Raw genomic sequence first — 26,041 nt, forward strand, 5'->3', positions numbered from 1 at the left:
GCTAGCAAACTTCTTGTAATTGTTTGACCTTCTCATCCTCTCTGCATGTTAAAATTACTTAAGGAATGGATGTGCTAAAAGTTCGGTGCCCTGAGCTTGTTGGAGAAAAAGGTCACACAAATCCAATAGACACATAATTTTTTTTAGTTGGTGATGAAGTTCATAATCCAGCACTATACACCTTGCAAAGAAAGGGTAGAAAAGCATCGAGCCCACTGACAGTCCAGGCATGTCACCCTTTCAGCTATACATTTATCACATGCCAATCTACATTTGAGCTAAAGTTTTAAGTTAGAGTTCTTGAGCAGGGAGCCCTTGTTTTGGTATGTGTTTTAAAATTTAATATATAAGACCAGGAAGAAGTTAAATTTTTTTTTAACAATAAATTCAGAAAGGTTCTATTTAATTATTTTTGTAAGCAGTATTGGGGTGTTTTTCCTTGTAAGGACCATTATACCAAGATTAACAGGGGAGTGTCTACTGCAGTGGTTGAGCCACCACTTGCTGTGGCTACATCCCATACTGAAATGCCTGGCTGCAAGTGCTGACTCCACTCCCAAATTCAGCTTCTTGCTAACACACATTCTGGGAGACATCAAGGGATGGCTCAAGCTGTTGGGTCTCCTGCCACCCACATTCAAGACCCAGATTGAGTTCTGAGCTCCTGGCTGTAGCCTTCCCTAGCCTTGGCAGTTGTGGGAATTTGGAGAGTGAACCAGTAGAATGGATACCTCTGCCTGCCTCTGTCTCTGTGTGTGTCTCTGCCTTTCACAGAAATAAATAAAAATTAAAAATATAAAGACAGGAATAAGAGTTAACATTATGCATTTATAACACTGAAATAGTACATTCATCAGAATGATAGGCTTTTCATTGGTAACATACATCCCTCACATTTAAGCAGATTTTCACAGCAAAAATTGTTTACTCACTGATGTGGAACCCAGGAGCTAATGGGGATGTTGTGGTCATCACTGTCTTCCAGGGATTCTGGCTTCACTATAATTTCCATAATTACATGACCAAGAATAGGAGGACAGGTGACAAGCCATGCACTCACTCTTAAAGTTTCTCCCTGGAGATGACACATGGTTCTTCCATTCACATTAAATTGCGTAGAGTAGGTCACATGGTATCCCTGCCCTTCAGAGGGGGAGCTGAGGGAGAGCTGGAATATGCATGCATGAAGCATAACTAAAGTTCCTTTTCACAGTACAGAACAAGACATGTTTTCTTTACTGATTTATTGCCTGATTAGATTACCGTTTGGTGCATGCATTCTCAATGGGAGCAATGCTCCCACTTCAGGAGGTGGAACGTGATTCTTGGGATGAGAGGGACACTTGAAACTCAGCTATTACTATGTATGGCCCTTCTAAGGGCCACGGTATGTAAACTGTGGCTGGGAGTTGTGGCAGGGAAGGAGGGGAAATGATTAGGAAACAGAGTCTAACATGGCTCCTTAGAGTAAGTAATACGGAGAAATACTGGTCTGGGGAAAGCTACGGAGTTGGAGAGTTTGCAGGTACAAGTTCTAATCATTTTTCTGTAAATATTATTTATTTTTATTTTGAAAGGCAGAGTGATTGGAGTGGGAGGAAGAGATAGAGAGAGAGAGAGAGAGAGAGAGAGAGAGAGAGAATATATATTCCATGCACTGATTCACTCCCTAAATGCCCACAACAGCCAGGACTGGGCCAGGCTAAAGCCAGAAGCCAGGAACTCTTATCTGGGTCCCCTATGTAGGTGGCAGGAGCCCAAGCACTTGGGCCATCATCTTCATATTAGCAGGGAGCAGGATAGCTGGGGTTCAAACCAGACACTACAATATGGGATGTATGTGTCCCATGTAGTAGCTTAACCACTGTCTCACAATGCCGGTGCCATGAAAAGCCTAGTTCTAATCCTTTGTGATAGTCTTCTCTTGCTGGCTTAACAAATTTCCATAAAAAGTGAAATTTATTCTCTCATGGTTACAGAAGTAGGGTAAACCATCTTGTGTACTATCTAGCTTCCAGTGGTGGTGGTTGGTAGTCTTTGCTGCTCCTTGGGTTGTGAAATCATAATGCCTGTCTTCATCCCTCTGCATGTCACCCTGTGTCTCCAGATCTCTTGCTTTTTCTAAGGACATTAGTCCTTCGATTTGGGCTCACTCTAATCAAATATGATTTCATATTAATTTGATTATATCTGCAAATATCCTATTTCCAAATAAGTTCAATTTCATAGACATTGAAGGTTAGGACCTCAACATATCTTTTTAGGGACACAATTCAATCAGCAACACCCTTTGATTCCATAACTCAATGAAGGGAGTATTCCTTTCAGTGTCCAGTCCACTCCAGGCTCTGTGCTCAAGAGAGGAAGCTTCCTTTACTCACTGTGTTTTTATTAAGTCTCTATCATGTGTATTTCAGGCTCACTTGTGGTGATGGCAGACACATCAGAAGGCAAGGTCAACTGCACATGTCTGTTAACATCCCACAGGCTAAAGCAAGACACTCTTCTATGCACTAGCATTACAACATAATTACAATGAGGACAGAAAAGTCTAGAACAAGTTCTTGCTGTTGTTAGGACTCAGAACATACTGCCTCAAAATATGATACCACGAATGATGAGAAAATAGCAGGAAAAGAGGTCACTCTGGCCTTCTCCTGCCTTTCTGTGTGTTACAGTTGGCCGTAAAGGAATTCTCTGAAAGTAGGTCACACGGCCCTCATGTGACAGGTGTCTTGCCCTACACTAAGCACAGCATATGAGTGAAGACACAGAGGCACTTGAGTTTCCCTCAGTTTGCTGCCATTAGGCCAAACCACATTTTTCTCCAACCACATTTCTATACAGCTGTCCATTCTTCATCCAACCTAAGTGTAAACTGATACTGTTTTCCCTGTGTCTTCGAGTTTTTATATCTGAAGATTCTGTGTCACAAAGAACTTCAGCTAAATAAATGGGGTATGTGTTTCTCTTGCTAATTTGTCTTTTGTTGCAGGTATATCAGCTGTGACCCTTGTGATAGGTAAGGAAAGGTATATCTGTTTCTCCCCTACTCTGTCCTATGGTTTTCAGTCTACAGAAGTGATGGATAGTAAAAAGATCTATACAACATGAGGACATTAAGAAAGAAATGAGGCAGCGTAAGGTGACATGAGAATGACAGAGTGAAACATGCTATTTTGGAGATGGTAGACGAGGAAAGCATGTTTGAAAAGGTGAATTTGAGTAAAGGCTTGAATGAAAGGAAGGACACAATCACATGACTACTGTGGGAAAACAGTTCCAGAGAACTGCAAGTGCAAAGGTCCTGACGTGAGCACGAAGCGAGTGGGTGTGATGAGGCGATTCTGATGGAGTGGAGGGAGCAAAGGGAGAGGAATAAAATGAAGTGCAAGAGGTAGCAGGTGGCCAGATCATGCAGGCCTTGAAGGCTACAGGAAGAACACGGGGCTGTTACCCTGAGTAATACAGGGAGCAACCGGGAGAATGTGATTCGAGGTGCGACCTGGTTCCATGTGTTTTACATGAATGTTGGATGGTGAATATTCAGTGGCAGAGTAAGAGCTGAGACATGGAGACCAATTAAAGTGACCATAACAGTTCAGCCTGAAAGTTTGAACTAGAGTGAAAATGGGTAAAGTGGTGATAAGTTGTTGGATTCTGGACACATTCTGAGGGTAGAATGACAGAATTTGCTGGTGGATTGCTGGGAATATGAATCAAAATAGGAGAAAAGTACAACGCTGAGGTTTTGGGGGCCTGCTGAAATAGAAGTGTGGTTTGCTACTTAGTGAGATGGGCAAGAGGGCTGGAAATGCAGTATTAAGTTTTGGACATGTGAATTTAAAATGGACAACTGATCTAAACAAACATTTCTCACAAGAAGACATACAAATTGTCAACAGTTACATGAAAAATACTCTACATCACTAATCATCAGGGAAATGCAAATCAAAATCAAAATAATATATTACCTTACTCCAATAAGATGGGTTGTTATCGAAAAGACAAATGATAATGAGGTTGATAAGGATTTGGAGAAAAGAGAAAACTTGCACACTGTTGGTAGGAATGTGAATTACTACAGTCATTGTGAAAAACAGTGTGAAGGTATCTCAAAACACTAAAAATATAACTGCCATATGATCCAGAAATCCTACTTTTGGGTATATAACCAGGGGAAATGAAATCAACTGCATGTCCATGTTCATTGCAGCACTATTTACAATAGCCAGGAAATGGAAACAATCTAAGTGTTCATCAACTGAAAAAGAAAAACGTGGTACATATCTATAATGGAATATTACTCAGTCATAAAAAAGGATGAAATCTTGTAATCTGCAGCAACATGGATAGAATTGGAAGTCATTATATTAAGTGAAATAAGCCAAGTACAGAAAGACAAATAGCACAACTTCAGTCATATATGAGCCTAAAAAAATGAGTGATTTCCTAGAATTTACCTGAGGCTAGAGAGGGAAGTAGGGAGGGAAGTATTGTGATAAGCTGAGTGACAGATATTATGTTATAGCTAGATAGGAGTAAGAAGTTCTTGAGTTCTATTGATAATTATGTGAAGATAGATAATGTTAATTTACCATATATTTCTCTACAATAAGCTAGAAGATAGAACTTTTCTGATGTTTTCACTATAAAGAAATGTTAAATGCTTAAAAGGATAAATATATTTACCCTGATAGGGCATTAAATAATGTGTACATGCAACTAAACATTAGGTGGTACTCCATAAATATGTGTACTTTTGATATGTTTTTAAAATTTGGACATGTGCAATCTAGGATGCCTTTTATACAACCAAGTGGAGATGCAGAACAGACACTTAGATGAGTCTGCAGTTAGAGAATTAAGGAAGATAGAGGTTATCTAGCACTTGATACTGAGAAGTAGTAAATGAGCTAAGAGAACCCCCATGAAAAGGTAGGGACCTAGAAGTCAAGTGAAGAAAGGCTTTCAAGGAGCTCAGTCACTAGAGTCAAATATTGCTGATAGGTGAAGCAAGAAGAAGGCTGAAAGTCAGCCATAGGGTGGGAAATCACTAGTGGATCAGGAGAATGTTTGACTTCATGTACCAGAGCACTGAAAATAACAGTGGCTTAAGCCTAAAGAAAGTCTACTTGTAGGCAGTCCAGGGCTACCACAGTGACCATATGGTTATCCAGACCTCAGGTTCTTTCTGATTTTCTGTTCCTCTACCCTAACACATGGCTTCTATCCTCAAAATGAAGGCTTTAGTTCCTAAAGTGGGAGAAGGCCATAAGGGCACATTGTCCTGAGAAGTTAACTAGTTAACTCAATTAACTGTGGTCACACTAATTCTGTGTTTTGACAACCACACATTCTCAAGAGCGTGCCACAATAAGCATTAATTTAGCTCAAGAGTTTATGGCTTAGCTGACAATCAGTTGATCTTGGCTGGGCATCCCTGAGTGTTTTGACTTCAGGCTGAGGAGGCAACTCCTATCCTTGGAAGGCTCACATGTGGTAAGGCAAAGACATGAGAGAGGAGCTCAGCTGTACAGATCTATAAACATCCCACAGAGTACAGCAAGTAACATGGTTGAGCCTGTACCCTGCTCACAATGGGATGGCATGCCAAAGACATGGTGTAGAAATATGATCCTATATTGGGAAGGCAGTGAAGAATGAGAACAATAATTCAATTCTTTGCTATAACTGTAATGCTTGTGAATTCTAGTTTTCACACTTAGCAACTGGAGGCTCAAACTAATAAAGCAAGTCATGTGGCCCACGGTGATTCCAAGATCATTATGTTAATGGCATTTTCTAGAATTTATTCAGAAGGCCTTCCAGTACAGATAGACCTATCTTCACTGCTCCTCTATACTAAGCATAAATTGAAACCCTAGAAAGAACACCAGAGACCATTGAAAGGAGAACTCTGAAAGCTGATATGAAAAAGAAGAATGTTTTGGGACAATAGGGGTGCAAGAACAACATAGTGGCAAGGCAACTTATATGACAGCCCCTGAGCAACATGGAAGGCCACTGAGTTCCAGTCATTTCTCATCTCCCGACCCAGAATAGAAGGTAGTCCAAATAGGCTCATTCCTGCCTTTAAAACAAGATTTCTTTGACAACATGAAGCAAGTCCAACATCACCAGCAAGAGAGGTCGTTCAGGAGTCTGGCATGAAGCAAATGGTCAGCTAAACAGCTCTCTGCCACCCAGAGACACCAAGGCTACCATAAAGAAAAGCAAGAGGGATCAGTTCTAACGAAGCGGTTGGGGTCTGGGGAACCTCGGTTAACCTGAGGGCACTGTGGCCTGAGACTCCTTTCCCCCAGAGAAAGGGTAAAAAATCATATCTAGAGCAACCATTAAAATCTAAACAAATAAGTAATCTCAAAACTATAAATAAACCTACGCAAACTTCTCAAAAGCATGCAAGTAATAGAGGAAGTAAACAGAAAGCAAACAATAAAATGGTACACTTAAGTGCGAACATGTTAGTAATTATTTTAAGCATTAATAGTCTAAATACACCAATAAAATATATAGGTTGGCAGACTGGATAAATACAACACATACACATGCACAACAATATATGCTGGTTACAAGAAATGTAGTTCAGATTCAATGATATACTCAGAGTAAAAGTGAAAGCATGAGAAAGAATATACCATGAAAACATTAGTTTAAAAAAGAGCAGGAGTGACTACATTAATATTTGATGAGCAGAACTCATAGCAAACAGAATTGGTTGAGACAAAGAGGGACACTGTATAATGAATGCCACAAAGATCACTCCACTGGGAGGCAAACTGTCTCAAAGGTTTAGGAATCAAATAACAAGAGTTGAAAATCACATGAAGCAAACACTGATGGAGCTGGAAGGGGAAACAGACAAATCCATAGTTGTAACTGAGGGCTTCAACATCCCATTCTCAACAACTAATATAACTTAGAAAAACCAGCAAGGATATGAGAGATCAACAGCACAATCAATTAACAGGTAGTGGATATGTTTAAAACATTCTACCAAATAATAGCATAATATACATTTTCCCCTTAAATGTGCATGGAACATTCACCAAAATAAATCACATCTTTGACCATAAAATGAACTTCAACAAATTTAGAAGAATATAAGTAATACTGAATGGGTCCTGTAATCATAATGGTATCCAACTAGCAACCAATACCAGAGACAACAGGAAAATGACTTCAAAATAATAACAGGTCAAACAGAAAGTCTCAAAGGAAAGTAAATAATACTAGGAACTGAATGTGAAAGAAAATATATCAAATTATGCAGAATGCAGACAAAGCAGCACTAGGAGGAAAATATGTGCCACTTTCCACCTTCAGATGCTAGAAGAAAAGAGTTGAAACAAACAAAGCAAATAGAAGAAAAGGAGTGACAAAAACCAGAAATAAATGAAATTGAAAAATAGGGGATGGCGCTATGGTTAGAGGTAAAGTCGCCGCTTGCAGTGTCAGCTACGCACATGGATGCTGGTTTGAGTCTCAGATACACCACTTCCTGACCAGCCCTCTCCTATGGCCTGGGAAAGTAGTGGAAAATGGCCCAAGTCCTTGCGCTTCTGCATCCACATGGGAGACCCAGAAGAAGCTCCTGGCTCCTGACTTTGGATTGGCCCAGCTCTGGCTATTGCAGCCATTTGGGGAGTGAACCAGCAGATGGAAGACTTCTTTTTCTCTCTGCCTCTGTCTCTCTGTAACTCTGCCTTTCAAATAAATAAATAAATCTTTAAAAATAAAAAGAAAATAGCATACAAATTTAATGAACTAAAGATTGGCTCTCCAGAAAAGAAAACAGTAAAATTTATATACCTCTAACACAACTGCACTAATCAAATGAAGATATAATTTACCAAAATGAAGTATAGACTATTACTGCAGATCCTGTAGCCATTAAAAGGAGAATAAAAAAATGCAACTTTATCTTCATTAAAGGTAAGTTAGAAGAAATGGACCAATTCTTTAAAATCACAAACTTCAAGTTCAACCAAGATGAAACAGTTAACAGGAAAAGTACTATAACTTATCGACAAAATTAAATTCATAATTTAAAAGTTCCTCTGAAAATAAATCTTCAGTCCCAGATGGCTTCACTGAAGTCTTGGCCAATATTTAGAGAAGGATTAAATAAATTTTAATAATTTTTTTCTGGAAAATAGGAAATGAGGGAAGACTTTCCAATTCATTTTTTTGAGGCAGGTTTTTTCCCTGTAAAGATAGCACATACAAGAAAATTCTTCCAATATTTTTCATTAAATTACACACAAAAATTATCAACAAATATTGACAAACTGGGTTCAACAATGTATTAAAGGAATTAAGCACCACAACAAACTTGGATTTATTACAGGTGTGCAGGGATGGTTTAACTTTTGGTAACTAATCGAGTACCAAACATGTAATGTTCAGGAGTGATTTTCACATTTTGAAATTTGATGACTGTTTACAACCTTTGTCTCTGCTGTTGAGGAACAGTGTTTTTTTCTTACTCTTTGTTGAACTCTTTACTTAGAGTAAGGCTTATAAAGTAAACTGAAAGTAGGTCACTGTAAAAATTGAAAGAGAATAAAAGAGGAAGGAGGAGGATGGGTGGGCACATGGGCAGGAAGGAGAGTAGGGTACTTTTGCTTCCCCATCAAAAGCCCTTAACACATTTTTTCATGCAGTATGTAAATTCTCACCAAGTCAAGAATAGAGGGGAATGACTCCAACTTGATAAAGGGTATCTATTAAAAAGAAAATACTTATAAATTTCCATAACACTTAATGTTAAATACTTCAACTCCCTATGTTCCTTCCCAAGATCAGGTACAAAGTAAGAATATCCATCCATCTTAATAACTGTTAGTCAACACTATACTGGAAATCCCAGCAACTGTAATAAGGCAAGAGATGGAAACAGAAGATACACAAATGAGAGCTGAATGATTTAAATTGCCTCCATTTGCAGATGTCATGATTGTGTATGTAGAAAATCCTAAGGAATCTACAAAATCCACTAATCTTCTCAGACCTAAAAGTGAATTCAGCAAGGGTTCAATGTACAAGACCCAATATTAAAAAATCAATTGTATTTCTATATATTAGCCATAAACATATGGGAACCAAAATTCAAAATATAGTAGTAGTTTATTTTTAAAAATGTATTGTTTATTGGAAATCCGCTGGTTCACTCCCCAAATGCCAGTAATATCCAAGACTCAGCCAAGTGGAAGCAAGGAGCCAGGAATTCTATCCAGGTCTGCCACATGGGTAGAAGGAATTCAAATACGTGGGCCATCACCCACTGCATCCCAGATGCATTAGCAGGAAGCTGGATGGGAAAAAGAGTAGCAAGGACTTGAATCAGCTATTCAGATACTGGATTCAAGCATCCCAAGCAGTGGCTTAACCTGCTGTGCCAAAACACTGGCCCCATATGATACCATTTTAATTGCTCCATAGAAAATGAAATACCTTGCATATATTTAACAAAACATGTTATAAGGATCTGATTATCATAAAATTCTGTAGAAAGAAATCAGAGATGATCTAAATATATAGATATACATACCATGAGATGGCTTGAAAAATTCAACATAATAAAGATGTTATATCTCCTCATATTGATCTATAAATTGAATGAGGTTACCATGAAAATCTCAAAAAAGTTTTATATAGACATGAGAAAGTTTTCCTACAAGCACACAGAGAGGCATAACCCTAAAACAGGTAAAGCAATCTTAACTAAAAAGAATGAAATGAGAAGGATCACTGATCTGATTTTAAAACTTATGATATATCTGTACTAATCAATCTGGAGTGGTATTGGCAGAAGGAGAGACACACAGGTCAATGGAGGAGAATAAAGGATGCAGAAGCAGATCCAAAAAACAAATGATCAACAGATTTGTGACAAAAGTGCAGAAAGAACTTAGTGAAGAATAGGTTTTCAACCAGACATCCAATGAAGGGAAAAAAGAACCTTGCCCTAAATGTCACACCTTCTATGAAAATTAATTGAAAAAAGGGGGCTGACGCCATAGCTCACTTGGTTAATCCTCCTCCTGCGGCGCTGGCATCCCATATGGGCGCCAGGTTCTAGTCCCGGTTGCTCCTCTTCCAGTCCAGCTCTCTGTTGTGGCCCGGGAGGGCAGTGGTAGATGGCCCAAGTACTTGAGCCCCTGCACCCACATAGGAGACCGGGAGGAAGCTCCTGACTCCTGGCTCCGGATCTGTGTAGCTCCAGGCATAGCCGCCATTTGGGGGGGTGGTGAACCAATGGAGGGAAGACCTTTCTCTCTGTTTCTCTCTCACTGTCTAATTCTATCTGTCAATAAATAAAATTAATAAAAAAGTAAAAAAAAAATTAATTGAAAAAGGGTCACAAATCCAAAAATAAAACATTAAATAATTTTTTAAAAAAGCAGAAAAATCCCTGGATTTAGAGCTATGCAAACATTTCTTAGAATTTCTATCAAAAGCATGATCCATAAACAGGAAAGTTGATAAATTGCAAATTCTTCAAAATTAAAAATTTGTTATAAAAAGGCTAGGTGAATAAGATAAACAGATACAACAGTGAGAAAATATGGGCAATCATACCCAATTAAAGAACCAAGACTGTGATACATAAAGGAACTGAAAAGCAAATTGAACAGCAAAACACATAGACAAGCAAGCAAGCAAAACTAAAAATCCCAACATTAACAAATAGTCTAATTTGAAAATGTACAAAATACTTGAACAGATAGCATATTAAAAAGAATATGCAGATGGAAAATAAGGACATAAAAAGCTGTTGTACCTAATTAGCCATTAGGAAAATATAGATTATAGCCACAATGAGATAACACTGCACACCTAGAAGAATTGCTAAAATTAAGTGGTAACAGCACTTAATGTTGTTGAGAGACTGAAGAAACTGGATCACTCAAATATTGCTGGTGGGACTGTAAAATGGTACAGTCATTTGAGAAAATTTTGGTAGTTTCTTTAAAAACTAAACATGCAATTACCACACAATTCAGCAATTTCACCCTTGGGCATTTATCCCAACAAAATGCAAATATAGATTTTATATATTAACCTCTACACAGTGTTCCTAGAAGATTTGTCTGGAATAGCTAAGAGCTAAAAAAGACCAGGGGCTGGCGCTGTGGTGTAGTAGGTTAAGCCTGTCTGTAGCACCAGCATCCCATACGGGCGCCAGTTCGTGTCCTGGCTGTTCCACTTTTGATTCAGCTCCCTGTTTTTGGGCCCTTGCACATGTATGGGAGACCTGGAAGGAGCTCCTGGCTCCTACTTCAGATCGGCCCAGCTCCAGCCTTTTGTGGCCATTTAGGGAGTGTACCAGTAGATAGAAGACCTCTCTCTATGTCTCTCCTGCTCTTTCTGTAACTCTGCCTCTCAAACAAATAAATAAATAAATAAATAATTTTTTTTGAAAAAAGAAGAGGTCAATCCCTCTACAAATGAATGGTTAACAAACTGGTACATCCATACCATGGGCTATTACTCAAAAATAAAAAGCAACAAATAATTGATACATAAAAGTTCTGTGAATTTACAGGGAATTATACTGAATGAATAAAGTCCATTCCCAAGCTTACATACTATATAACTTATATAATATTTTGAAATGATAATAAATCATAAACAGAGCACACTTTAGTAGTTGACGTGGGTTAGGAATGGGGTCTACAGGGAAGTGAGTATGATTATAACAGGGCAAAGTAAAGATCTTTGTAATGATGGAACTACTCACTACCTTTAATATAGTGGTGGATACAGCAACCTAGGCACATGAAAAAATCATATACAGCTATACACACATACATACACATTCATACAAATAAATAAAATGAAATCTGAATAAGATTGGAGGATTGTATTAACATCAATGTTTGGGTTTTGATATTGTATGTCTACAAAATGTTGCTGCCTGGAGAAAAGTAGGTAAAGTATACATGGGTTCTCTATTATTTCTTATAATTTCACATGAGTCTATAATTATCTCAATAAACATTTCAATTGAAATTTTATCTGTACGATAATAGGCCTTCACAAATAGAGCACATACAAACAACACAACACCCAAGGAGATTCATGTTACTAGATAACAAGAAGAACTATAAAACCACAATAATTAAACAGACTGTTATTAGTACGGAAAATCAATGATACATAAAAGGGAATCCATAAAGAGACCTAAGTATATTTGAGAAATTTGTATATTATGAAGGCAATATTTCATATCTTTAAAGAAATGGAAATGCAATATTAATTTAGAAAAATAATATCACTCATAAAATAAGTTCCAGACAGATTAAAGTCAACATGTAAAGAACAAATCTATATGAAGGGGTTTCAAAAGTTGGTGGAGGAGAAGGCCGTGGCCTAGCAGTTAGGACCCTGGTTGGGACACCTGTGTCCTACGTTGGAGTGTCTGGGTTGGTGTCCTGCTCCAGTCTCAATTCCAAATCCCTGCTAAAGCAGACCCTGGCAAGCAGTGGTGATGGCTCAATATCGGGATCCTGCCACCCAAGTGGGAGGCTGTGATGAGTTCCTGGCTCCTGCCTTCAGCCTGCTGACTGCTGTGGGCATTTGGGAAGTGAACTACAGGATGGGACATATTTGTTTGTCTCTCTTTCTCTCTGCCTCTCAAAAAGGCATGCAGAATTTTTGAAGCCCCCTTAAATAACTGGCAGGATTGTTTTTAAAATACAATTTTAGGGGGGGAAGAGGTTTCAGAGAAAGATTAAAACAACAAAAAGAAAATAAACTCTTAAAAATTTTTAAAAATTATTGATTTTCATTGTATTTGAAATTGAAAGAAATAGACAAAGAGACAAAGGGAGATCTTCCATCTGCTGGTTCACTCCCCAAATTCTCATGACATACCAGAACTGTGCCAGGCCAAAATCAGGATCCTGCAGCTCAGCCTGGGCCTCCCACATGGGCGTACTGAGCCAGCATTTGCTGCCTCCCAGGCTGTGAACTAGCAGGCAGCTGGAACTGGAGAACCTGGGGCTCAAAGTAGGCACTCACATACGGGAATCTGGTATCCCAAGCAGTGATTTAACCACCATGCCAAATGACTTCCCCTGGACAAACGGTCTGAATATAATTAATGCATCAAAACAATATCTAGGGGCTGGCACTGTGGCATAGTGGGTAAAGCCTCTGCCTCTCTGTAACTGTGCCTTTCAAATAAATAAATAAATCTTTTTATAAAAATTTCTATTCGTTAAGGTAAATATTAAAAGGCCCTGGTTTGTAAAACTCTATTGAGCAGTCAATTTGCTGTTTTCTGATAACTCGAAAACCATCAAATTGTATAGGTAGACAGATGAACATGTACTTCTATTGCAAAATAAGATGACAGCCTTACTTACGACTTGGTAGGTCTGACAGCACTCAGCTCACAAGAGACAATTCTGGTCACACAGTTCCTTGTGGTCCCATGGCTAGGCTGCTTTTTTGCAGACAGCAAAGCTTTTCTCTGGAAAATCACAAGTCTTTATGTGACTCCATTGGTCTTACTAGAGATTCCTCATAGCATTCTAGCCAACTGCTGATAGTTCTAGCACTGGAGGATGTGCTGGATCATTGGTCCAAGTGGAAGAGTCATTTAGACCAGTCTGCATCTTTGCTTAGTCTTCTCGTATTCTAGGTTTTCTTAGTCATCCAATAAATGAACTAGAAAGCATTTCCTAATGACAGATGCTTTCTCCAAAATCTAAAGCAGCTTAAGTAGTGCTGTATTTTTATCATTGCAGGAAAATGTGCAAGAATTTATCCAACATCTTTTGGGGATGTTCTAGATTTCTATTTTTCACTGGCATGCAGGCCCTCAAGGTTTTTGTTAGGGTGATTTTCATCCTCTGGGGTATATGGTCCAGTGTTCAAAGTGTTTGCCATTTCATGCTCAACCAGTTAACACAATGTAATTAATATGGTGGAGCAGGTGATATTCTAGAGTGTTCAATCAAGACCTATTACCATTCTACAGAATGGCAAAAATCTAGACTACCAACAGTATAGCCACTCCAAAGAACATCTTTGCAGTTTCTAATGAAGTTATACTAACTCTAAGATATATCAGTTGCACTGGTTTAGATTTATTCTAGAGACATGAATATGTATATTCAGACAAAAATTTTTATATGAATGTTCACAGTAACTTCATATGTAATAGCCAAAGGCTGGTATAAGGATCCCCCAGAGAAAACCAGTAGGATGTGTGTGTATGTGTGTGTGTGTATGCATATATGGGGGCATGGGGAGGGGGAGAGAGAGAGAGAGAGAGAGAGAGACTGACACTGACTTATTTTAAGGAATTGGTTCACAAAATGATGGAAGCTGGCAAGTTAAAACAAATGCAGGGTTGACTGGCTGGAGATCCAGGAAGAGCAATTCAAGTCTGTAGATCATCTGCTGGCACAGAGTGCTCCAGCTTAGTATGGGAAGCAGTCTTTTTGTTTCATTCTTTTTATTGGATGAGATACACCCATATTTATGAAGCACAATTTGCTTTACTTGAATTCTTCCTGTGATTCAAGTGTCAATGTCATTCAAAACATTCTCACAAAACCCTTCACATATTAGGTATAGAAAGAACAGACCTCAAAATTTTAAAGTCTATATTTGGCAGATCAATAGCCAATGTCACACGGAACAGGGAAAAACTGAAAACATTTCCCACAGATCTGGAACAAGACAAGGATGCCCACTTTTACCACTCTTATTCAATATAGTTATGGAAATATTAGCAAAAGCAATTAGGGAGGAGAAAGAAATAAAGGGTATGAAAATTGGAAAGGGGGAAGGAAAACTATCCATATTTGCAGAGTACATGATTTTGTATATGGAAAAATTTAAACATTCCACCAAAAAGTTGATGGAATTGATAAAACAATTCAGTAAAGCAGGAGGTTACAAAATAAACATACAAAAACCAGTAGCTTTTAATATGCTAATGACGAATTCACCAAAAAAGAAGTCCCATTCACAGTGGCCACGAAAATACTCCAATATTTAGGAATATGTTTAACCAAAGAGAAAAGTTGCTACAATGAAAATTATAAAACATTGATGAAAGAAATCATCAAGAAAACAAAATATTGGAAAGACAATCCTTGCTCTTGGATTGGAAAAATTAGTATCATTAAAATGTCTATACTCTCTAAAGTAATCTATAGATTCAATGCAATTCCTATTAAAATACCAATGGCATTTACAGAATTAAAAAAAAAATCCTAAAATTTATATGGAATCACAAAAGACCCAGAATAGCCAAAAGAATCTGAGGTGAAAAAAAAAAAAAAAACACAGTGGAGGTACAACTGACTTCAAAGCATACTACAAAGCTATAGTAGGTAAAACAGCATAATACTGACATAAAAATTGACACATGGTTCAGTGAAGCTAAATAGAAAGCCCAGAAATTAATTCACATACACACAGTCAAGCGATTTTTGAGAAAAATTCCTCAACCTTACATTGGAATAAGGATAGTCTCTTCAGTAAAAGGTTCTGGCAAAACTGGCTGTAGATGCATAGAATAATGAAATTAGATCCATACCTTTCACTATATACAAAAATCTACTCAAGGTGGATCAAAGGACTAAATTCAAGACCTGAGACTATAAATATAAAGTTGATGGAAGAAGACAGAGAGGACACATTTCAAGACATTGGTGTAGGGGATGACTTCTTGGATAAGATCTCCAAAGTCAACAAAAACAAAATTAGACAAACGAGATTGTAAGAAGCTTTTACAGAGTTAAAGAAACATTTAATAGAGTGAAGAGACATCCAACAGAATGGGAAAAAAATAACACTAGTACACTATTTATCCAACAAAAGATCAATATCCAGAATATATCAGCAACTCAAACAACTGAACAACAGAAAAGCAACCAGTTAAGAAGTAGACAAAGGATCTCATTAGACCGTTCTCAAAAGAAGAAGCACAAATGGCCAAAAAATATATGAAAATATCATCAACATCACCAGTTACCAAGAAATTCAAATCAAAACCACAATGAGCTATAACCTTACCCCTGCCAAAATGGCTAAAATCCAAAACATGGAATAGTAAATTCTGGCAAGAATATGATGAAAGGGGAACTGTTAAACACTGTTAATGGGACTGTAGATTAGTACAGCTGCTGTGGGAAGCCATGTGAAGATGTCTTATAAAACTAGAAATAGACTTGCCATATGACCCAGCAATCTGAGTTCTGGACATACACCCCAAAGACATGAGCACATATCAAAGAGACACCAGTACCAATATGTTTAGAGCAGCACTGTTCACAGTAACCAAAATATAGAATTAAGCAAAGTGTTGATGATCAGAAGTAAGGATAAGGAAAATGTGATATATATATATATATATATATATAATCGAATATTATTCAGCTATAAAGAAAAATGAAATCCTACCATTTGCAGCAAAATGGATTCAACTGCAGGACATCATGTTGAGTAAAATAAGCTGGACTCACAAAGACAAATACCACATGTTCTACCTTACATGCTGGAGCTAAAATTAGAAAGAAAAATCAAAAAACAAAACAAAAACAAAAGAAATACTCATTTGTATCAGTATTGTTGCAAATACAGTCTTGTCAAACTTTGTTTTATATCATTGTCAAACAAATGGTTAATGATGATATACTACTGTAGTTTTAGGTACTGAAGTGGTCATCTTTTCATTTGATTATTGTTCATTGTCCTTGTCTATATTCCAACAATACTAGAGTCTTTTTACTTATTGAACTCTTTACTTATTGGAGCACTGTCTTTGACTACAATGTAAATTACAACTATATCAAAAGCAAAAGAAACAAAACAAATAAGTAAATAAACAAACAAAGGGAGGGAGGGAGAGAATATCATCACATTCTTAGAATTTATCTATAAACTACATGGGATTTGTTCTTTTTGGATAAATATCACATTAACATGAAAAAATATATTAAAAACATTATCACAAAAACATCCAGAATGTTTTACTACAGCCCTGGGCCTTATGGACAACACAAGTGGACACATAAAATTAACTATTGCAAGACCACCACTTGTCAGCTTCATACTCAAAAATATATTCTTAACAAGAGAAGGAGGAAAATTACAGTCCTTGTTGTATAACTGGTCATTTAGTTGTAGCTGGTATTTATAACTGCCTTATTCCACTATCCAATCTGCACTCCCTTTGCTGTCAGCAAGTATCTTGGCTGTCATAGTTCTTTACCTGGTGGGGTAAAGAAGGATTCTGAAGGATTGGATTGGGATATTGCAGTTTTTCACTGATCTTAGTCACAAGGACATACTTGTCCTCCTTGCCTTAACTGTGGAGTAGTAGTCACCCCAGCCAACACTCTAACTTCCTTCTTGACTACCAATTCAGAGATGCAGAGTCAAAGTGACAAAACAGCAGTCTTAATTTCCAGTTCAATGGAATTGTTTCTAATGGGAACATTCCTCCATTTGGAGCTAAGAAATCTAGGCCAGAAAAATATCACAGGAATAAGAAGGAAAAATTCTGCTAATGAATCATTAGGAGTAATAATGTAATGAAACTCCCCTTGATTCTTGGATTTGTAAATACTGGCAACAGGAAGACATTGACTCAGAGCATATGCAGCCCCCTAGAGAACCCTGCCTCAGCTCAGGCAAGTTTTGTTAGCAAGCTGTTGTTGCAACTGAGTCTTCCACAGGCTATTCCACTGTTGGATGAAATCAGTTGACCTAAGATGGTGGGGAGTATGAATTCCCTGGGCATGGGCCCACTGCCACACTTCGTTTGTTGTGAATTCCTTCATCAAGTAGTGCTAATTGAAATTCCATGGTGGTAGATAATCCACAGATGGCAGTGTTGGCAGAAGTATTGTGTGTGCTGGGAAGTCAAATTCATAGAGTAAGCATCTATTCTAGTGAGAACAAAACACTTCCTCTTCCATGATGGAATTGGTCCAGTGAAATCAACCTGTCACCAGGCAGCTGGCTGATCATCCTGGAGAATGGTGCCATATCAAAAGCTGGATGATGGCACTTGCTGTTGATGGACTGGGCACTCAGCAGTGGCCACAGCCAGGTCAACATTTGGTGAGTGGAAGACCATGGCCTCTGCTCACGAGCACACTGGGAAATGACAAGCATAGCTGGGAAAAGAAGCTAACTGGCAATATATTCTTGTGTATTGGCATACACAAATATCTTCTTGGCTTTTGCCCACTCAGAGAAGTCCTTCTATACGCTACTTCCCTAGACTTCTCACCAACTATCCAATCATATTCCTTCCCAGTTCCTAAACATCAAGAACATGTGAGTAATGACATATACCCTTTGATGGTTAAGTAAATAAGCCAACTATGGAACACCCATGTAGGGGATGCTACTCAGCAACAAAATGAAATATTGATACACACAACTTAGATGAATCTTAAGGGCATTATAGTGTGTGAAGACAGCCAATCTCAAAAGGTTTAATTCTATTTATATAATATTCACAAAGTGACAAAATGATAGTGATAGAGAACATATTAATGACTCCTAAGGGAGGGGTCTTTTTGAAGACCCCATATACATGTGGATTAAACTCCAAAAACAAGGACTTAGAGAAACATCAAAATCAAAGGGAGAAATGTTTTCTGTTCTCTCGGGTTGAATAGTAGTGGCTTGAGATAAGACATCCTAGAAAAATACAAACTTAGTATATTTTACTTGTATTCCTTATCATTTAAATTCTTTCCCTGTGTGTGCTGCAAGTGCTTTAAGTAGGCTCAGGTAGGGAAAGGTATTTTTTCTAGGTTCTGAGAGTGTGATGGGGCCAGGGAAGTTTCCAATACCTGAACTAGTAACTGTGAGCCCCTCACGCTTGTGTCAGCAATCATAGTGTGACATTTTCTTTATCACAAACCAGAGAGACAGAAGGCAAGAAGACTCCACCTTCCTTTCAATTATTCTCAATGAGAATAATTAGGAGAAAGGAAAACTGAATGTGGTATAAAGTGTTGGAAGGAGCCCACATCAAGATTCTGATTTTCCAACTGTGTGTTTTATTGAAGAAAGAAGAAAGAACGATATTTGAGAATTGGACTCTGGAAAGGAAATATTTGTGATGCCGATTATTCATAATAGAAAAAATTCCAAATCAAATATGTTTGTGCAAAAGGGTAATTCAAAAGGCTTTTAAAAAATCATGTATTTGATAGAAACTTTTCATGTCACAGTAAGAAAAGACATTTTTATTCTGTAATATTAGACCACTCATATAAGGTTTTCAAAATTTTTATTTATTTGACACACATACAAAGATAGACAGAGTGAGCGAATATCTTCCATCATCTGTTTCATTTCCCAAACACCTGATATGGCTAAGATTGGGGACAGGCTGAAGCCAGGAACTGGGAACTCAATACAGGCCTCCTGCTTGGATGGCGGGGATCCAATTCCTTGAGCCATTCACCTGCTGCCTCCCAGGTCTCCCAGGGTGCATATCATCAGGAAGCTGAAATCTGGAGCAGAACTGGGCACTCAAACACAGGTACAATGGTACAGGATGCACTAATTCCCACACGCACTCATATAAAATTTGTTTTAATGCTAAAAGCAGTTATATGCATCAGAAAGGATAGAAAATAGCAACCCTTCTGCTCTTGGGTCTCATAAATCCTTCTGAACACAAATATTTAGGCTACTGAAGGTTTCTCTCAAAATGGTTTCTGGTACTTATCCTTTCTGTTTGATTTTACAATTATTTGAGAGCACTGAGAAAAACTTTCTTATTGTGGCTATAAATTTCTGATGGTAACTTTCATTTTGGACTCTCAAAATCATTTGTATCATTAGGCAGAAGGCTGCATAATTTTGAGGAGTGATTAGTATGGGCAATACCTTCAACAAGAGAGTAAGGTTTAGTGTTGAAGACTATACTGCTTCTTCTGCCCCACATTTAAACACATCATAATGACAGCTTTTGCTTATATGTTTATTTAGTAATTTCTCAGGATATGTATCTACTCACAAAAGATAGTTTCAATGTAGAATTCTGCATTTTGAGAATTCTTTTAGTTATGAGTTCTTTGTCAGATGTGTCTTCAAATATTTTGTCTGTAGCTCATCTATTGGCAGAACAAGTTTCAAATTTTGATCAGTTCTAATTTTGAAATTTTTCTTTTATGCATTGTGAATTTAGTGCCTTGTCTAATAATTCTTCATGAAGCCTTAGATCCTGGATCCTTAGATTTTCTCTCAAGCTATGTTCTTCATCTTACATGTAAATGTGTGACCCATTTACAGATAATATGGGTCAATATGTGAGGTTTAGGTCAAAGGCTGTCCAGCTGCTTCAGCCACATTTGTTGCAGCTATTCTGCTTTGACTGAATTGCTTCTGAACTTTTGTCTAAAATCAGCTGAGCATATTCACGTTAGTGTATTTCTTTATTTTCTATTCTGTTGCATTGTATTATTCTGCCAAGATCATACACTTCATATTATATACTATGTATACACTAATATATATCATATATATTAGTGCAACTTTGTATCTTGATATTGCATTTTTTGTCTTATTTCTTTAAGATTTGTCTCACTTCATTTTTTAAAGATTTTTTAAAAAGTATTCTTGTTCCTTTGCCTTTGACTTTTTGAAACTTGCCTTTGACTTTGAAATTTTAGAAGACTCATCTCCATATCTTCAGCATATCCTGCTGTTAAGTTCATGTTGAATATCCATATGTCTTCTCATTTATATTATTTTTCAGCAGTGTTTTGCAGCTTTTAGTACATAGGTACTAAATATGTTTTGACAGATTTACATCTCTTTCCTTTTCTCTGGAAATTGTTAACTGCTTTATTTTTAAATTCTACACTATAGAAATATATATATATATATATATCTGATTTTTGAATGTTGATCTTGTATCTTGAGATCTTGCTGAATTCACTTGGGTTTTTTAAAGCTAGGTTTACTTTATTTCCCTTTCTTGACTACTGTGATGGCTAGAATAGTCCATATTAGATTGTGTAAGGGTAATAATAATTGACACCCTTGTCTTCCTGATCTTGGTGGGAAATTTTTAGCATTTTTCATTAAGTATAATGTCAGTTGTAAGCTTTTTGGAGTCTTTGTTACCAAATTGAAGCAGTTCCTCTCTATTTCTACCTTTCTGAAAAAGTTTTAAATCAATAGATGTTGGAGTTCATTATTTTTTTTTACAGATTTATTTATTTATTTGAAAGTCAGAGTTACACAGAGAGAGATGCAGAGACAGAGAGAGATATCTTCCATCCACTGGTTCATTCCCCAATTGGCCACAATGGCCAGAACTGTGCCAATCTGAGACCAGGATCCAGGAGCTTCTTCCAGGTCTCTCATGTGGGTGCAGGGGCCCAAGGACTTGGGCCATCCTCTACTGCTTTCCCAGGCCATGGCAGAGAGCTGGATCAGAAGTGGAGCAGCTGGCACTGGAGGCAGCAGTTTTACCTGCTATGCCACAGCGCCGGCCCCCATTAAATGCTTTTTCTACATCAAATTTTATGACCATGTGATATTTCTTCTCCAGCCTATTAATATGGTGGCTTACACTGGTTTTTGAAAACTGAATCCATCTTGAATGTGCATATTCTGAGCACTATCACTCATGAGCACAAATCTAAAGACTTCCAAATGGAATTTCAACAGATGAGCTTTTTTGCAGTCCTATTCTATGATAAACTACATGGCTTAAAATAGCAACAATAGATTCTGTTCTAGACTTTCCAAATCAATTCCATTGGTGTCTCCAGGGCTGGTTCTTTCCAGAGCTTCTAGGGGAGAATCTGTTTTCTTGCCTTTTGTAGTCTCCTAGAGCCATCCACATTCTTTGGCTCATGGCCCTTCTCCTCTATAATATAATTAAAGCCAGTAGAGTAGCATCTTCAAATCTCTCTGTCCCTCTGCTTCCGTGGTTACATTTCACTCTCACTCCTCCTGCCACCCTCTTACAACAACCCTTGTGGTTCCATGAGACCCACGGGGATAATCCAAGACAATTTTCCAATTGAAGATCCTAAATTCAGTCACATTTGTAAAGTACCTTTTTTCATATGAAGTAACAAATTCCCAGGTTTCAGGGACTAAGAGATGAACATCCTGATGGGCTATTTTTTCTTTTGGTGTACTATCCTTTTTGGTTGTAGTATCAAGGTAATACTGTATAGTCTTATTTAAAAAAAAGAGATTTATTTATTAATTTAAAGGCAAAATGACAGAGAGGGGAAGGGAGAGGGAGAGGATAAGCTGGTTCACACCCCAAATGCCTGCATTGGTCAGTGCTGGTCCATGTTGAAGCCAGGAGCCAGTAATTCCATGCAGGTGTTCCACATGGGTGGCAGGGAACCAAGTGCTCTTGCTGTCATCATCTGCTACCTTCCTGGTTGCATTAACAAGAAGTTGGATTGGAAGCAGAGTAGCCAGGAATTGAACCATGCATTCTAACATGGGAGGCAAGCACCTCAAACAGAAGCTTAACCCCTGTGCCACAATGTCTGCCCCTCGTTATTAACTTCATAACAAATTTCTACTGTTTTGATATTATATTTAATTTTTTTCTTATTGTTGCTTTCCTGTGTATTTGGAAGATTGTGGTGATGTCTCAGCCTGGAAATGCTGATGCAGATTGCATTCTATTTTGCATAGGTACAGTGTTGCTACACAAAAATCAGAACGTGCTGCTACCTGATTCAATGAAAAAATATTCTGTACCTCACTAGGCCTCAAAAGTGTGAGTTTTAGGTACCATTTTCTTGATCTTATTTTGATATGATGAGTATGCACTGGTATTTTTTAAAATTATAGTAAGACAGTATCTGTGGCATTTGATATCCTATCAGATCACAACTCTGTCACTGTTGATTTGCAGGGTGCAAGCAGGAGTGCAAAGTGATGAAAGCACCACATGTGGCTTCTGCCACAACTACTCAACTCTACTGCTGTCAAGCAAAGCAGCCATAAACAATGTGTGAACCAATGAGTGTCACCATGTTCCAATACAACTTTATTGATGGACACTACAATTTGAATGTCATATAATTTTCATTCTACAAAATTCTTTTAATTTTTAAAAACCTCTTAATAATATAAAATCTATTCTTAGCTTGTGGATCATGCAAATACAGGTAGAAGACCAGATTTGGCCTGGGAGTTATAATTTTCCAACCTTTACCTTAATCTCATGGGGCCAATATTCTGTGGGGTTGGGGGAGGGGAGAGGAGACAGTAAACAAGAAATAAGTGAACTGATGCATAAACTAGATAATTTTGTCTTATAAGGAAATGAAATGGTAAGATAGTCAGGGAATGTGTCTCTGAGGGAAGGCATAAGGTGAATCTGAATGACGATAAGGGGCCAGCCATGAGGGAAACTCTGTGAGGGGTATTCTAGAAAGAGAATACCAATGGCAAATGTGGGCAATAGGTGAAAATTTGGTGAATTCGAGAAACCAAAGCAGGTGGAACAGGAACACAGTGAGGAGGTGAAATAGGTGGGAATATCCAAAAATCTAAACATGGATTGGTAAGAATACAAACTTAATTAGTTGACCACAGTAGGATTTTGCTAGATCTAAACTAATTTGTACACTAAATATGAGTACAGAGTATGGTAAATTTAAAAAAGAGAGAGCGGAAGAGAGGGGTAGGAGGAAGAAGAGAAAATGTTTTTATTGCTATGAAAATAGAAAAATACAGTATCTCCTATATAACCCAGTATAGCAATGAAGGTAGATGAAAATCAGAACACACAATGTATTTCATTAAATGTTCACCCTTAAGTTGTGATGCTTCATTTTACATTTGCTGGCAATACAAATGTGTTGCTCACTGGTTCACTTAGGGCCATTTAGAGCTGTTTTGCTGTAGAAAGTCTGGTTTAAAATCTAAAACATTATATCTTTCATTTATACCTTCTTCTTTTTATATTCAGACCAATTTGTGTGTACCAAGCTTGTTTTAGTTTAGTGCATTGGAAGGAAAATCATTTTAAAGTTTGCATTGATTTGTGGCAATATTTGTATTCAATAATCAAATGCTATACTATTTCCTATAAGATGGCTAGGCACTTAATTAGTTCCTCTTGTTCAGCAATTAATTAGTTTCCAAGACTTCTTATTTTCGTATTGAACTTGACTATTGATAGTTGGAGCAAATACCATATGAGGATTGCAATGAATGTTTTCCAATCATACCACATAAAAAGTTTTCACATTTGGGAAGATGTGTTCTATTATAACATCATCTAATATCTTTCATAATTGTGAAATATCCTTCAACTAGTTTCTTGTTTTCATTTATCTTCTCCAGTACTGCTTCTAGTAAATATGAAGCAAAAGGAAGCTGGAAGAGAAACACACACAAAAACAGATTTTCAAAATTCTGTATTTTCTTCCATTCAAAAACATATAATAAACACCATTAGACTCTCAGAACTTAGCTGTCTGCAACTTTGCACGCATAAGAGTACCCAACTGGTTCTCTTTTCAACTGTCCTTCCTGGTTAGTGTGGGTAATTTTGTCTTTTCTAATAAAAATGATAAAAGAGCAGAAGTAAAATGAAAAAAGATAAACGCCGTATTGAACAATTCATGGTTTACTGACCATGTTAATGATGTAATCTGCAATACAAGCGGCTAAGCCATTTATCTTCAATCAGCTGATCAATAGCAGGTTACAGTCATCTCTAGGGCACTCAGGCTCACAGAAGTAGGACTGTAAGTTCATCACTCATAAAAGAATGAGAGAGAACTATCAATACACTTGTCTGGGTCAGAGCTGAACATTTCCAGAGTTGTAAGCTAAAACTTCAGAGGGAAAAAATGGCAAAAGTATACTCATTGATTAAGTTGTTATAGGAAAGTTTGTTTGGTATATCAAAGTGTAATACACATGTTGCAAACTGCTGAGTTTATGAAATGTAGAGTACATTTTAAAGTTTCATAATTTATATAACTTTTCTGCTACAGTTTTATTGCTTCCTTTGCCTCACTGGGTTGCCTGTGGAACTCTGACTTATAGAATTACAAGCTGTGAGTAAAACAAAAGCTGAAATGCTGCCTCAATTACTATCCATAGTTCTATCAACTTCCTTTTGTCCTGGTTCTCAGCCACCTGGTCTACATAAGAGGTCTGCCACAATTCGCAACTCATTAAGCCATTCCTTGAACTTGTCCTTTTGTTTCCCTGAGAACATCATTTAGAACTCTCATTATGCACAGCTCCCTGCCCTACACTTTGTGTGACAGGATGACCACTGCTGGTGCCCACAGATCAGCACCTGACCAAAACAGCTCCATGTTCTCTGCCTGGGCTGCTCACTATGCTCCGTGGAGGTGAAGATTGCTAGTGACATCAGAGAGCCAGAATCTGCACTGGTGAAAAGAGAACACAGTAGGCACAGCAGAGAAACAGTAGGGCAGATGGGCAAAACCAGACCACAGAAACCAAGAAGAGAAACAGAGCCTGAGGCGGGTCCTAGAACCGCCTCAGCCCTAAATAGCTTGCTAATTCAAGTTCATCCTTATCTTAATAATGTCTGCCTTCTTGTTTTGGGAACCTGAGCCTGTGTCTGTTCCCCAGAAAGACTCGGCTTCCCACATTTGTCTCACTTAAACCTTCCTGTTGAGCTAAAGCAAGGATATGATATCAAAATAGCACACTCTCCAGTTCTAAGAAATAGTCGATCATAAAACAGATACCTACAATAGCTTTGCTGGGGAGAAAAACGCACCACATTAAGCATACACACAATTCTGTATGTTTTCTTATTTCAGAAATGAGAAAAAGAGGGCAAAGTGCATCTCAGAATAAAAAAAAAAGAAGTTCGATTCTCTCTGGAAGCTAATGATACTAACAGCAAATTTGTGCTTTGACAAATTGCCCTTCTGGGAGGCAGAAGAGAATTACATTGGGTAAAATTGCTGGTTTTACAAATAATGTAATTTAAATCTTCAGGGCATTAATATTAGGTGTTAAAGAAATGCACAAT

The 26,041-nt window shown here is 37.6% G+C and overlaps 1 protein-coding gene across 8 annotated transcripts in view; it reads right to left on the bottom strand.

Moving 5' to 3' along the window:
• The window catches only part of LOC133771829 (endophilin-A1), a 717,118-nt gene that overhangs the window by 271,524 nt on the left and 419,553 nt on the right, over positions 1-26,041 (bottom strand). The window contains exon 26 of one of the 8 annotated variants that reach the window (XM_062208174.1): positions 20,941-24,393. The exons of 6 other annotated variants lie outside the window; for them this stretch is intronic. In XM_062208174.1, the coding sequence (XP_062064158.1) occupies positions 24,292-24,393 (102 nt within the window). In that variant the 3' untranslated portion in view covers positions 20,941-24,291. Of the gene's footprint in view, positions 1-20,940; positions 24,394-26,041 lie in introns of those variants that run through there. One more of the 8 variants, XM_062208169.1, reaches the window with a different exon arrangement.

Source organism: Lepus europaeus, chromosome 12, assembly GCF_033115175.1.
Source record: "Lepus europaeus isolate LE1 chromosome 12, mLepTim1.pri, whole genome shotgun sequence".
Taxonomy (NCBI): Eukaryota; Metazoa; Chordata; class Mammalia; order Lagomorpha; family Leporidae; genus Lepus; species Lepus europaeus.